This window comes from Temnothorax americanus, unplaced genomic scaffold (assembly GCF_048541705.1).
Source record: "Temnothorax americanus isolate GAGA-0224 unplaced genomic scaffold, ASM4854170v1 Scaffold44, whole genome shotgun sequence".
In the NCBI taxonomy this organism is placed as follows: Eukaryota; Metazoa; Arthropoda; class Insecta; order Hymenoptera; family Formicidae; genus Temnothorax; species Temnothorax americanus.
In genome coordinates this window covers 557,102-571,747 of record NW_027509591.1, presented here as the reverse complement: position 1 = coordinate 571,747, position 14,646 = coordinate 557,102, and the positions used below count along the sequence as shown (strand labels likewise).

The window sequence follows — 14,646 nt, the reverse complement described above, 5'->3', positions numbered from 1 at the left end:
TTCTCTTTTTAATCCAGTAAGTCAAAAAAGAGGAAACGAGCGAAAACGAGCGACTGCTCACGATTGCTAGGCTAGCAAAGTATCGGCTGAACGCACCCAATGTAGGACACGTAGATATCGAATTCGAGGTATTAATACATGTAGACACCGAAAACTACGAAGCGCACTATGTGGACCTCGTCATCGGCAACTTGGAACACGTGGCCATCGAATTCAAGGTATTAATACACCTGGACACCGAAAACTATAGAGCGCGCTATGTGGACCTCGTCATCGGCAACCTGGGACACCTAAACATTGAATTCAAGCTTGATTCATAAAAATCGACTTAAAATTTCCCTAGCGGCAGAATTAAAATTATGTCATGACATAATAATAATCGCTGAATTAAAATTATGTCTAGACATAATAAAAATTGGACAAAAATTATGTTTAGACATAATAAAAATTGGATGAATTAAAATTATGTCTGACGTAAAAATAATTATCAAAAATATCGATACCTGAAGATATCGGTACATATACAGTTGCGAACAACATTCAGTAAGACACGCAAATAAAAATAAATAAAGAATTTTACAGTTAACGACTTATTAACATTAATCATGCTTTATTGCGATTATGTTTTATGTTGAAATTGAAAAATATATACAAGGTGTACAACTAAAAGGGTTACAGATTATTATTTTTTAAAAACTGAGCAAAATATTAAATTGTTGTTTTCTTTAGAAATAATAGTCCGTAACACTTTTAGCTTCATACCTTGTATTATATACGGTTTATGAAATTATAAGATATATTGTTTATAAGATTAAGTTGCGTAACACTACAAAAAGGCGTGATATCCGTACAAAATTACCTTTTTAAAAAAAAGGTAAAATGAGCGCCAAGTACACGCATAATAGTGTATATGTATTATGTTGTTACCCTGTTATGTTGTTACCTCGAAAAAAACAAAGTGGTAGTATTATACCTCCAAATAGCTTTATCCTGTACATACTGTTTATACAATGCGTAATATACTACAAAAGGCGTGATATCCGCACAAAATTACCTTTTTTAAAAAAAGGTAAAAAAAGGCGCCAAGTACACGTATAGTAGTGTATATGTTGTTACCTAAAAAAAAAAAAGAAAGTGGTAGTATTATACCTCGAAAAAACCTAAGTAACAAGTGGTAGATCTTTATATCTCGAAAATCTCGAAAAAATCTAAGCAGTAGTATCTTTATTTCCGAAAAATTATAACCCAAGTGATACACGTCACAAAATTATGTTACCTTATCAAAAGAAGAGTCGCGTTTCAAGTGATCTATTACAATTACAAAAAAGAAATGATATCTCTTTAAGTTAGAGCGCCAATTACAGAGAGAACATGTATATTGCCTCAAAAAATAATTGTTGCACTACATTGAAAAATCTTTACATTGTGTCAATTAGAAAAGAATGTATAATAACAATTTTATAAGATTAAAAAATTTTATTTAAATTTAACAAGGGAATACAAGATATTTAAATACAAAATTATTTACATGTGTATTTTTTAATGGCCACAAAGAATTACAGAAGTAACAGTACAAAATAAAAATATTTATTAAAATACATAAATTTTTCTTGTAAAAAAACTTGGCGCTGCTAGACCTCGAAATTTTAAATAAATAAAAACAACAATAAATAAAAATAATTCAGAGAAGAATACAATGGGAGTAATATTAAATGATTATCAGCGTGGATGTGGGAGTGAGTGATATGGGTGTGCGTGACTACGCGGACGGCGGATAATGCGGCTTATAATTAAGTATAGAATAAGTTTATTTATTTATTTAAAATTTCGAGGTCTAGCAGCGCCAAGTTTTTTTACAAGAAAAATTTATGTATTTTAATAAAATATTTTTATTTTGTACTGTTACTTCTGTAATTCTTTGTGGCCATTAAAAAATACACATGTAAATAACTTTGTATTTAAATATCTTGTATTCCCTTGTTAAATTTAAATAAAATTTTTTAATCTTATAAAATTGTTATTATACATTCTTTTCTAATTGACACAATGTAAAGATTTTTCAATGTAGTGCAACAATTATTTTTTGAGGCAATATACATGTTCTCTCTGTAATTGGCGCTCTAACTTAAAGAGATATCATTTCTTTTTTGTAATTGTAATAGATCACTTGAAACGCGACTCTTCTTTTTGATAAGGTAACATAATTTTGTGACGTGTATCACTTGGGTTATAATTTTTCGGAAATAAAGATACTACTGCTTAGATTTTTTCGAGATTTTCGAGATATAAAGATCTACCACTTGTTACTTAGGTTTTTTCGAGGTATAATACTACCACTTTCTTTTTTTTTTTTAGGTAACAACATATACACTACTATACGTGTATTAAATAATTACCAGGGAAGTTTCTGTATAACTCTCGAAAGATCGCGTAGGGTGTAGGCAACACCCTAGCTATTTTATTTTTATGATCACGACATGGAAAAATTTTACGATTGTTGAAGCTTTTTTCTTTTTCATTAAAATTAAATTTTTTATACTACAGAAATTACATTTTTTAAAAATAGATCTAAAAAATTTCATAAAATCGAAGAGAAAAGTAAAGAAAATTTTTGTTGTTGACATTTACGAAGGAAATACTTTAGGGTGCAACCTACATCTCATGCGACTGTTCCTATTTCAACTTTTGATGCGATCGTTCGAGAGATAATTATGTTATACAATGTGGTATTGGGTAATTTGAATGTACCGCGTGGCGGTGATAGCAAGTAGTGGCGTTGAGTAGATAGAGAGAGGGCGCGTCGATAGTCGTAGGTTGGTAACGAAGTGGTGGCGCTGAGTAGATAGAGAGAGGGCGCGTCGATAGTCTCAGGTTGGTAGAGCATGGAGGAGGAAATAAATAAAGCAGTTAATGGTCTACAGCCAAGGAGGACAGTTCTCTTTCCCTAAGCCCTTACTGATAACGTGCGAAGTTATACGGTCACAAGAGACGTATAATACATGGTGGCAGCGTCGTACTTGCGCCTTAAAAGTAGGAGTTGTCGATGAAACAAGAAAATCTTGAGAAAAAAGATAACAACCTCTAAGTATATTGTAGCACGTGCACGAACGAGCAACGAATTACAAAAATGGCGGACACAGTGATCGTGCAACCGGGTGTGGCTTTGCCTGAGCCATTTGACTTTAATAAACCCGAGCAGTGGGACACATATAAGTCTCGATTTAATCGCTACTGTATAGTGGCAGGTGTGAAGGAATCTGAGCACCAGGTAAATTCATTACTGTATGCCATGGGACCACGGGCGGAAACCATCTTCACTTCATTTGGATTAAGGTGGTTCATGCAGTACTTGCAAGTCAAATAGGCAACTATTCTTATTACTGATAAATAAGTGTAATTTTTGTCCGTAAAAATCAGCATATAATTAGATTTATTATTTATGGCATCTTTAATGTTATACGACCTCTACGCAATTAAAATATTGAGACGAAAGTCACATCTTTTACTAGAGTTGTGAGCCGTGTGAATATAGTATGTACAACAGCAGCGGCAACGTTGCAGTCAGCTGAGTCAGCAGTCCTCGCGTCGTCGCGATCTACATAACCTAGTGTAGTACGTAGATAAAAGTGTGAAATATGAGTTGGAACGAGCAGCCTCGACATAAGGGACGTTTCGAGACGAAACGGAAAATTGCGTGGAAAAACAATGTCGTCGCCGGAGCCAAAAAAAGAAAATTAGCATCTGACATAAATAAAGTCGAAGGTCAGCGAATCGTGAATATCACGCAAGTGGCGGAGGATTTATGGTGCAAATCCTGCAATAAAGCACTTTAGTTTCGGCACGTAGAAAGTGAAACCATATGCGGTTTGGCAAGCACCTTCAAAGTGCGGTGTCCAAATTGCACCAAAATAAAAACAGTCGCAACTTGTAATCGGGCAAAATATGTCAGCGATAATCGTAAAATGATGTTTGAGAATAATTACAAAGGAGCTATAGGTAGGTGAATATCGTCGGATCCAATATGATTGTCTCTCGACAAATTTATAATATACAATATTTTAGAAGTCATCGATGCAGACATTGGTGTAACGCAGTTGAACACTTTCTTGTCAACCATGAACATTCCATCGGTCCATTCTACGTTATTAAAACGTTACGAACGTTTAGTTGGGGTCGCTATCGAAGCAACTGCTAAGGAGAGTTGTGCCGAGGCAATAAAAATAGAAAAAGAGGTTTCTATTGCTGCAGACACGTAAGCTAAAGTGTTATATGACTGACATCTATCCCTCAACGCATGCATTTAAAAAGAGAAACATTAATTCTAGATCGAGGCAACCACGAAGTAACGATCCTGTAATGATCGCAGCTTCCTACGATGCTGCCTGGCCAAAGCGTGGAAATGGTCACTCATATGATAGTTTAGCAGGTATTTCTGATGTTTCAGTTGCAAATGATTGAAACGCAGGCTAAACGCGTAATAGTGTACATACAACTACGATTATATATATAACTTATATATACAACTATATACAACAATTTTAGAATAATGAAATAAATAATACTTTATACAATAATTACTATGTACAATAATATAACTTTATAGAATAATTACTATATACAATAATATAAATGTATAGGATATTTACATTAGATATATTTTTCTATATTCAAAATATGACGTGTGTTTTTTAAAATATTTTTATCATCTCGCAAAAGAAATGAAATAAATATGAAACCGTATATTCTACTCCTGATTCCATAAATTCTTTCCATTTCTCTTAGCTCTCGGATCTTTAATTGGCTCGAATTCAGGAAAGATTCTTGGATGGTCGACTCGGGTTAAGCACTGCCAAAAGTGTCAAGCGGGGCATAGCCCAGAAGATCACGACTGTCGGCTCAATTGGACCAGGAGTGCAAAAGCAATGGAATCAGATATAGCAGTAGAAATTATTGCAAAAAATGAAGATTTCGAAGAGAATAACGTCAAATTGGACACACTTATTGGTGACGATGATAGCTCCACAATTGCTGCAGTCCGTCGTGAATGCAGCCATCCGGTAACCAAGTGGTCCGATTTAAATCACGCTACAAAGAAGTTGAGCAAAGCTTTGTGGTTGCAAAAACTTCCAAGAGACGTGATAGAATACCTAAAATACTGTTTCGGATGTGCTTTGAAAAAAAACATAGGCGATGTAGAGGCTACAGAAAAAGCCTTAAAAAACATTATACCCCATGCATTTGATGAGCACGAAAACTGTGGCGCGTGGTGCAAGTATAAAGAGGATCCCGAGAATTACAAGCATAATGGGCTACCGGGAGGCAAAGGACTCACTGGATCTACCACAAGAGCAGCACTTACATCCATTTTTGATGCATTTTGGAAAAATGCAGATAAACTCGCCCCATGTGGGTCTAGTCAACCGAACGAAGCTTTCAATTCGAGTGTGGCAGCTAAAAACCCAAAATCTCACCACTACGCTGGTTCTGAATCGTTTGACTTTCGTGTTGCTGCTACAGTCTGCGAGAAGAATATCGGCACAAAATATGTCATCGATTTGAACCAAAAACTCGGGCTGTCTACAGGTAAAATAACCGAAGCTTTTCGGAAGAAGAAAGATTACTATCAAGCTAAGAAAAAAGAACGAGCGCAAAGGCCGGAAATCAAGAGACGACGTCTCTTTCTGCAAAAACAGCGGTCCAGTAAGAAGAGCAGCGCCGAGAGAAAGGAAGGAATAACATACTTGTCTGAGTGTGGATTTGATGGAATAGCGGATCTCATCGATAGCCCTATCGCAAGAAAAGCTGCACCTGCCGACAGTCCTATAATTTACTTCGATCTCGAAACGACGGGACTTTCTTTAAAATACGCGGAAATTTGTCAAATTGTTGCGAAATATCAAGATCAAGAATTTAATGCGTACATGGTGCCGTTGAGAGCCATTTTGAAATCGGCTGCCGAGGTAACTGGCTTGTCAATCTGCGGCGGAGAAATGTTTCTCAATGGACAAAAGGTCGAGACAATTCCATTTCATGCTGCTCTTCAGAACTTTCTGCAGTTCCTCGGTAACATAGGCAAGGAAATTACTTTGGTTGCCCACAACGGATTCAAGTTTGATTCTCGGTTTCTTATCAGAGATATTCGCGCAAACAATCTGTGGAACGATTTTATATCCATCGTGTACGGTTTCGCGGATACTCTTGGCATTTTAAAAGCAAAATTGCATGCCAGAACTGCTGCAAAGCTAAAATTTAATCAAGTTGATCTGGCACGTGATTTGTTGGGCGAGAATGTCGTGCATGACGCTCACAATGCGTTGAATGACGTGAAAATTCTCCAGAAAATCGTTGATAAAGCTGAAGTTACACGTAAAGAATTGTTGGACAGCTTGAAATCTGTGACCGCTTTGATGCAGATAAGTCAAAGGTCTGCTTTGAAAAATGTTAATAAATTAACGTTGGATTGTATGAAGAGTTCTATTTCTGTGAGCATGATTGGAAAGATAGCAGAAGCAGGTATAACGCTTGATTATTTGCAACGTACCTATAAAAAAGGGAGCGATAAAGGCATAAAACTTCTACTGGGCGAAGATATTGGAGGACGCCCAAGAGTAACGAAGAATAAGAAAGTTCTCCAGAATGTCATCGCAGAGGTGATAAATTCAATAGGAAATACGCAAATTAGCCCGTGATGAAGATGTTATCGTCAATGCGCCCCACATCTGTGCAAATATTTTGATAAAAAGAATATTTTTTCCTTTATATATATTATATACGTAATGTGTGATATTAAATATAATGCACTTATGATAAATAGAATAAACGATGCATGTTAAAATTATTTGGACATCCAATAACTTCATTATATTGAAACTTTTATTTATTCAGTATTGTAGATCTTTTCAGAAATAGAATATTTTTGTTTCACCCTTTGCTTTATTCAGCGTCCAGAACATGGTAAACGTTGAATATTTTGGGGTATGCGCTATACCATGGAGGAATAGAATCTATGCGCTATACTCATCAGCTGACACGTGCGACGTTGCCAAGTTGCCGCTAGTGCCGCTCGAGTCCAGCCATCAGTTCCGTGTTGTCGATTTTGTTCAATCGAAAATTACGTTTTATTATTATATGGTACGGTCAATGAACTCGGGCTTTCATCCAGTATCTTGCAAAATGTTTATTGCATCGTTTTTGGTTCGTTTATCTATTTTTGAAGTATTGCAATTTTTGCAGCATAAGCGCTTTAACCTCGTTTTTCGGATAAGGGGTCCCCCCACCGCGTTAAATTGGCAAAGTTTACGGACATATATCTCCGGAACCAATCGGTTAAAAAATCCGAAATTTTACAGATACACTCGAGGAACGTTAATCTTTCATTTCATATTACATTTTCCGGGCTAAGTACATATGACCTAAATGCATGAACCACCTTAAGTACAACAGAGGCGAGCGATATCTCGAAGGTGAAGAAAAGATTCGACGGATTCTTTTATGGAAGAAGAAACATCGTGTACGAGAGTGCAAAGTTCAACATCCGAGTGCAAGTACCAAGAGAGAGCATGGAAGATTACATAGCAGATCTATGCAAACTGGCGGATTCCTGTGAGTACGAGAATTTTCGAGAACAGTTAATTTGCGACCGAATCGTTGAAAGTGTCGCCGACCGTCGTCTTTCCAAAAAATTACAACTCGTTGATGGGCTGGATTATAAAAAAGCCGTGGAAATTGCCGTAGAAACCACGAAACAGTTCAAAAGCAAAATCAATTATTACGTTTCGAAGCAGCTAGTGCAGGAAGTGTAAATAGAGTAAAGAATAAAGGCAACGCTCAGAAGGGAAAGAGTCATAATTCTCCGTGGACATGTTACGGCTGCGGTAACGACCGGAAACATAAGAAATAATCTTGCCCGGCGAAGAACGCAAAGTGCAATAATTGCTCGAAAGTTGGCCATTGGGCCAAAGTATGCAAAACTAAGAAGACGGAAGCAAAGACCGAAGATGTCAAGCCAAAACCTGCAGTACGACAAGTGGAAGATAATTCGCGAACAGATCCATTCTTTGTGGCGACGGTGAACCAACTGCATAAGGCGGCAGAGGACCCGTGGCAGGCCGATGTAAAGATCAACGACGAAGATGTGCGTTTTCAATTAGATCCCGGTGCGGGTGTGACTTTAATTGCGGATCGTGAATATTTTAAGAACAAGAGTTTTTTCGGGAAATTGCAACCAGTCGATTGTAGGTTAGAAAGCGCTTCTCGCGATTCATTAAAATGTATAGGAATGTTTACAGCGTCACTTCATTATGGTAATGTACAAACGAACGCTAATATTTTTGTGATCAAGAATTTGAGGCAGAATTTACTCGGTCGAATAGAATGTACCAGATTAAATTTAGTTATGCGCTGCTCTCAAGTTTCTGTTAAAAACAATGTGCGACCATTTATTGAATTTCCTGAAGTATTTAACCGTTTAGGGCTTTAAAGACATCATATAGTATTAAGTTGCGTAAAGATGTTAAACCGTTCTGCCTATCTCAACCTCGTCGTGTGTCGTTAGCGTTAATGCCGAAATTAAAAGAGAAACTTACAGAGATGCTTGAAAAAGAAGTAATCGAGCCAGTTGAGGAGCCTACCCAGTGGTGCAGTGGTATTGTATTAGTAAAGAAACATGCCACTAATGATATTCGATTATGCGTGGACTTAACTAAATTGAATCAAGCAGTTGAACGTGAACATTATCCGGTACCGGTTGTTGAGCATACGTTAGGTGAGTTGTCAGGCGCTAAATATATTACAAAACTTTATTGTTTAACAGGATTTTGGCAAGTTCCATTAGACGAAGGTTCAAAAAGGTTAAACTATATTTATTACTCCCTACGGAAGATTTTGTTTTCGCAGGCTTCCTTTTGGAATCTCATCAGCTCCAGAATTTTTCCGAAAACGAATCTACCAGGCTCTTGAAGGATTGCCAGGTGTTGCTAACCACACGGATGACATTATAATGTGGGGAAATACAATACAAGAACATGATTCCAGACTTCGTTCAGTATTTCATCGTTTGAAGAGAGATAATATTACATTAAATGCCAATAAATGTCAATTTTGCGTACAAGAGACGACGTTTCTTGGACATCATATTTCAGCGGAAAGAGTCAAACCGGATCCTTCAAAGATACAAGCCATTACAGAACTACCAGCGCCAAAGGATGTATCAAATACCAGGTCATTCTTAGGAATGGTAAACTACTTGGGGAAATTTATACCCAGACTGTCGGAAATCTTAACTCCGATTCATCATTTACTGAAGAACCAGGAAGAGTTTGTATGGTCAAACAAATGTGAAAAAGCATTCAAAGAAGTTTTGAAAGCTTTAACGAGCTCACCCTGCTTAGCAATTTTTGACCCTAATTGTCAAACTATGGTTTCAGCGGATGCTTCATCGTACGGAATAGGAGCAGTGCTTCGCCAACAAAATGATTCTGGAGAATTTCGTCCCGTAGCTTACGCTTCGAGGACCTTAACGAAAACGGAGCAACGATATGTCCAGATCGAGAAGGAGATGTTAGCTCTTACTTGGGCATGTGAACGCTTTCACGATTTTATCTACGGCAAACACTTTCTATTGGAAACGGATCATCGTCCACTAGTGCCATTGCTAATGACAAAGAACCTTGATGAATTATCACCCCGTTTGCAACGAATGCGAATGAGATTAATGCACTACGACTTCAAGTGTTTTTACACAGCTGGAAAGGATATTTTAGCAGCAGATTACTTATCACGTTCTCCCTTAAAAACGCTGGAGGTACAGAATGAGGAGTTACAAGACGAAATTTCGGCACATGTACAATTCGTATTGCAGCAATCTCCAGTTTCTAATGCAATATTTTCTAAGTTGTTGGATCTACAAGCGGAAGACCCAGTATGCCGTGAACTAGCAAAATATATACAGGAAGGATGGCCACATAAAAAAGAAGTCAGCATGGCGATAAAACCATTTTACGATTACCGTGCGAATCTCACACTTGTTCGATGATTCATTATGTTTAAGAAGGTTTGATGGCTACAACAAAATGCAGAGAGTTTCATGAAATTTTAATATGTTGTTCTGGAATGCAAAATAGAATTATGTGAATTTTTTAGGAATTTTTCACCGTTCCGTTTTGAAAAAAATCTACTCTAAAAACTTAAAAAATACAATTTTTGGATTAGATTATTTTCAAAACGGGACGGTAAAAAATTCTCAAAAAATTCACATAATTCTATTTTGCATTCCAAAACAACATATTAAAATTTCATGAAACTGGCTGCATTTTTAACATAGATTTTTATGGGAAATGATATATTGCATATACCTTCAGAATGAAATAAGTGCAAGAAAAAATGCAAATGATAAAGAAAGAAAAATATGCACATGTAACTTAATAATTTACAAATAAATGAGCGAAAGAAAGGGGAAGGTTACCGCACATTTCGTAGAAAAATTAATTATTAAAGCATAAATTGCTTGATTTTTTGTCTGCTAGACTGCCACGGTCGTGAACGACGTGAACAGCAACACGCATTATACGCACGCGGCGACCAATCAGAGCAATCCCCTTCATTCCCACTACTTCAAACGCTAGTGCGCTGTTTCTAGAACCCCCGCGTCCCACTACTCCCTCCGATGAAGCCATCGAACCTCCTTAATGACCGGTTCTACATCCCATCAGGACTTCGCGGAGAGGCCTTGAAAGCCATTCACAAGGCACATCAAGGTATCGAGAAATGCCGCGCCCGTGCTAAGTACAGTGTTTGGTGGCCGGGACTTTCTATGGAACTCCAGCAAATGGTTGACAGTTGCGCAATTTGCGTACAAAACAGACCAGCACGTTCCGAACCTTTGAAACCATCGGAATTCCCAGAACGACCTTGGCAAATTATCGCTATGGATCTTTTCAAACACAGTAATCACTGGATATCTCTTAGTTGCAGACTTTTACTCTAGATACCCAGAAGTGTATCAATTACCAAATCTACGTTCTTCAACTGTAATCATTTGTCTCAAGGACATTTTCGCGCGCCATGGAATTCCAGAAATCATTCGTTCCGACAACGGAACTCAGTTTGATCCACTTCGTACAGCAGAGTTTCAAACTTTCAAGAAAACCTATGGATTCGGACATGAAACTTCTTCACCTCACTTCCCACAAAGCAACGGATTTATAGAGGCGATGGTCAGAACTGTGAAAAATGGATTAGAAAAATCTAAAGATTTTAGCGTGTGGCTGTTGGAATACCGTGCTACACCGTTGAAATGCGGATTTTCTCCCACTGAACTGTGTATGGGTCGCCAAATCAAGTCTTTTCTTCCCATCACCCAGTCTCTGTTAATTCCAAGAACAATAACCGTAACGTACTTTTATCCAAAGAGAGGGAGAGGATTAGACGCCAAAAAGAAGATTTTGATCGTCGTCATCATAGGAAAGAATGCGGTGACCTCAAACCTGGTGATCGAGTTTGGATCCGTGATTTACGCCGTTGGGGCGTTGTTAAAGAAAAAGCAAATCAACCAAGATCATACATTGTACAATCAGATTCGGGGATGTTTCGCCGAAACCGAGCCCATTTACATAGATTAGAGACACCTTTTGGATACTTTGACATTCCAGGAGATACACCTGAGAAAGAAGCGTGGCATACACCACCGTCGTCTTCAGTGAAAGCTGGACCATCGAGGGAATCGCCTTCATCCACCGAGAAACAGCCAATTTCGGAAGATAACAATGATGGTAACAATGAGAGCCCCCAGGCTTCCGAAAGGAAGGCATATCCTGGACGCGAGCGTAAGCGAGTTACCCGTTTAGGCTACGAAACGTTAGGTGGCCCGAAACAGAGTAGAGTTCTTCCAAAAAGGGGAGATGTGGTATTGGGTAATTTGAATGTACCGCGTGGCGGCGATAGCAAGTAGTGGCGTCGAGTAGATAGAGAGAGGGCGCGTCGATAGTCGTAGGTTGGTAGCGTAAGTGGTGGCGCTGAGTAGATAGAGAGAGGGCTCGTCGATAGTCTCAGGTTGGTAGCATGGAGGAGGAAATAAATAAAGCAGTTAATGGTCCACAGCTAAGGAGGACAGTTCTCTTTCCCTAAGCCCTTACTGATAACGTGCGAAGTTATACGGTCACAAGAGACGTATAATACATACAACATTATATTCTGTTTTATAATAATATACATATATATTTTATATAATATAAATACATAATATATTATTCATATTATTTTTGTTCCATTTTTTTTCTGTATAATCTTGAAACAAGGAAATAAAATGGTAATTATATAAGAAAACTAAATATTCTTTCGCAAAAACCACTCGAATAAAATCTCTCTTTGGCAGTTATTTTCACCTCTAGTCTCATCGTATTGCAGCTCCTGTTCATCGAAGTGATGAAAAACTTGTTCTGCATCGAAGTCGTAGTCCTGTGGTTTTGGCTTAATAATGTTATACAATACTATACAAGTTATAATCCACTGACATGCTCGTCGATGTCCTTTGTTCTTATCTATTCGAACACGCAAGGATCGAAGACTTCTAAATAACATTCAAAATTCCAAATGCATGCTCGATTTTCACTCGTTTACCTGAATAAAATATTTTGTGAGCAATAGGATAATGTTCTAAATCATAAACATACTTGTGTGATAACGTAATTAATAAAATACTTGAAAAATGACGGTTGAAACGACGCCTATCTTTTCGTGTTCCAACATTTGAATTTTCTCTAAACGGAGTCACTACGTATCGATTACAGCGGTAGGCTGAATCCCCTGCTATCCATTGACCGTCTGATAAGTAATTCTCTGGATGTAGACCAATGGGCGAGTTGGCGAAAACTCTAGCGTCATGTGCACTAGCTGGATAACCTACTGAGACGCTCCTAAATAGCAAATGATTATCACAGATTGCATGTATTTGTAGTGCGTACTGCTGTTTTCTACTAAAATACGCTTCATGGTCTTGCAGAGGTGCCTCAAACAACGGTATATGTGTACCATCCATGTAACCAATACATCCTGGAAGCGAGTTCATCATCGTTGCGCAAATGTGCTTGCGTTCCAATTCGCTGGGCCAAGTTATGTATTTTTTCTCTACAGAGAGCAGCGCTTGTATAAATATAAAAATATAATATTAATTTAAATTTATTAGTTTAATAATAATGTAAAAATTGAAATAATTATCCTTGACTTACCGTAATCACACGTTCAGTGCACAAACGTATCATTTCTGCCTCGCTTATTCCAAAGTGTTCAGAAATCCTAGGAAATGACACACCTGAGCCATCATTTCCAAAGCGATACAAAGTTATTGCAAATTGATATTCTATTGAAAGAGACTTGGAAGTAGACAAGGACTGGAAGGTAGTGGTATCACTCACGATATTTAGAGTTTGTCCAAATTTCTGTCGTGTCACCCTCATGAGGACTTGAATCTATCATCATCATATGAGGGTAGGATATTGATATACCAGTCATTACTCCTAGGAACTCTGACGTTCCTAGATCCACTGTAGCGATATTTTAGTGTAATTAAAAATATCTTCTGTACGCTATTCGATAGATACGGAACTGAAATTTATTTTAATTCCCACGTGAAGACGACAATAATACTTCTAATAACTCTACGCCCTTTTATCTCGGGACCGATCGCTATAATATATATTGTTCGTGCGTCGTTACGTAACGCCAACGAGACTCTGCTCGGCACTGTCGTCCCCGCTCGTCATCCTGAGTATATTGGCGGGAGCGCTGATTGGTCGAAGCTCGAGCCCGACCATTGGTTACGGCGCATTGGTAGTGACGTCATCTTAGTAACCCGGCGGAAGGCCCGTATTCGCCGCGGGTCCTTGAAATATCGCTTACATTCGGCCCTTCCTGTCAAGGATGCCTGTCCCTAGGCATCAAGGAGTTCTTCGTTGGAAAGCAAACCGAATTAACTAGATGTCCTTGGTCTAGAAATTCTTAGGGTTGATACCTCACTTCCACTAGTTGGCACAACAATAGTCCAATTTATGCTTTATGAAGACCATAACTAATTATTAGTCCGGCCATTATCATCATCTGTAAATAATAATCATTAACAGTTACTGTGTCGTATAGCGGTCGTGTTATGTCTCATTCCTACAACCCTTTGACTACACATGCTCAACAACCAAAATCTGTACATGGCCGGTTACTTCTTATAATTTCCAATGGCCCAGCTCGTTGTACTGTTACATAAATATATAATTTCCAACTGCCAGCTCATTGTACTGTTACAATAATATATAATTTCCAGCGGCCTAGGTCGTGTACTGTTACATCAATATATAATTTCCAACTGCCAGCTCATTGTACTGTTACAATAATATAATTTCCAACGGCCTAGCTCGTGTACTGTTACATCAATATATAATTTCCAACGGCCTAGCGCGCTGTACTGTTACATCAACAATGGCACCCAGTACCAACAATACTTTGTAATTTCCAACGGCCTGACGCCTTGTACTATTACATCAACAATGGCACCCAGTACCAACAATACTTTGTAATTTCCAACGGCCTGACGCCTTGTACTATTACATCAACAATGGCACCCAGTACCAACAATACTTTGTAATTTCCAACGGCCTGACG

The 14,646-nt window shown here is 37.9% G+C and overlaps 1 protein-coding gene across 1 annotated transcript in view; it reads right to left on the bottom strand.

Annotated features, from left to right (window-relative positions):
- Nucleotides 1–1,097: 1,097 nt before the first annotated feature.
- The window catches only part of LOC143903171 (uncharacterized), a 188,981-nt gene continuing 175,432 nt past the window's right edge, over nucleotides 1,098–14,646 (bottom strand). Inside the window, exon 3 of the mRNA XM_077416638.1 lies at nucleotides 1,098–1,116. Within this exon, the coding sequence (XP_077272764.1) occupies nucleotides 1,113–1,116 (4 nt within the window). The 3' untranslated portion in view covers nucleotides 1,098–1,112. The remainder of the gene's footprint in view (nucleotides 1,117–14,646) is intronic.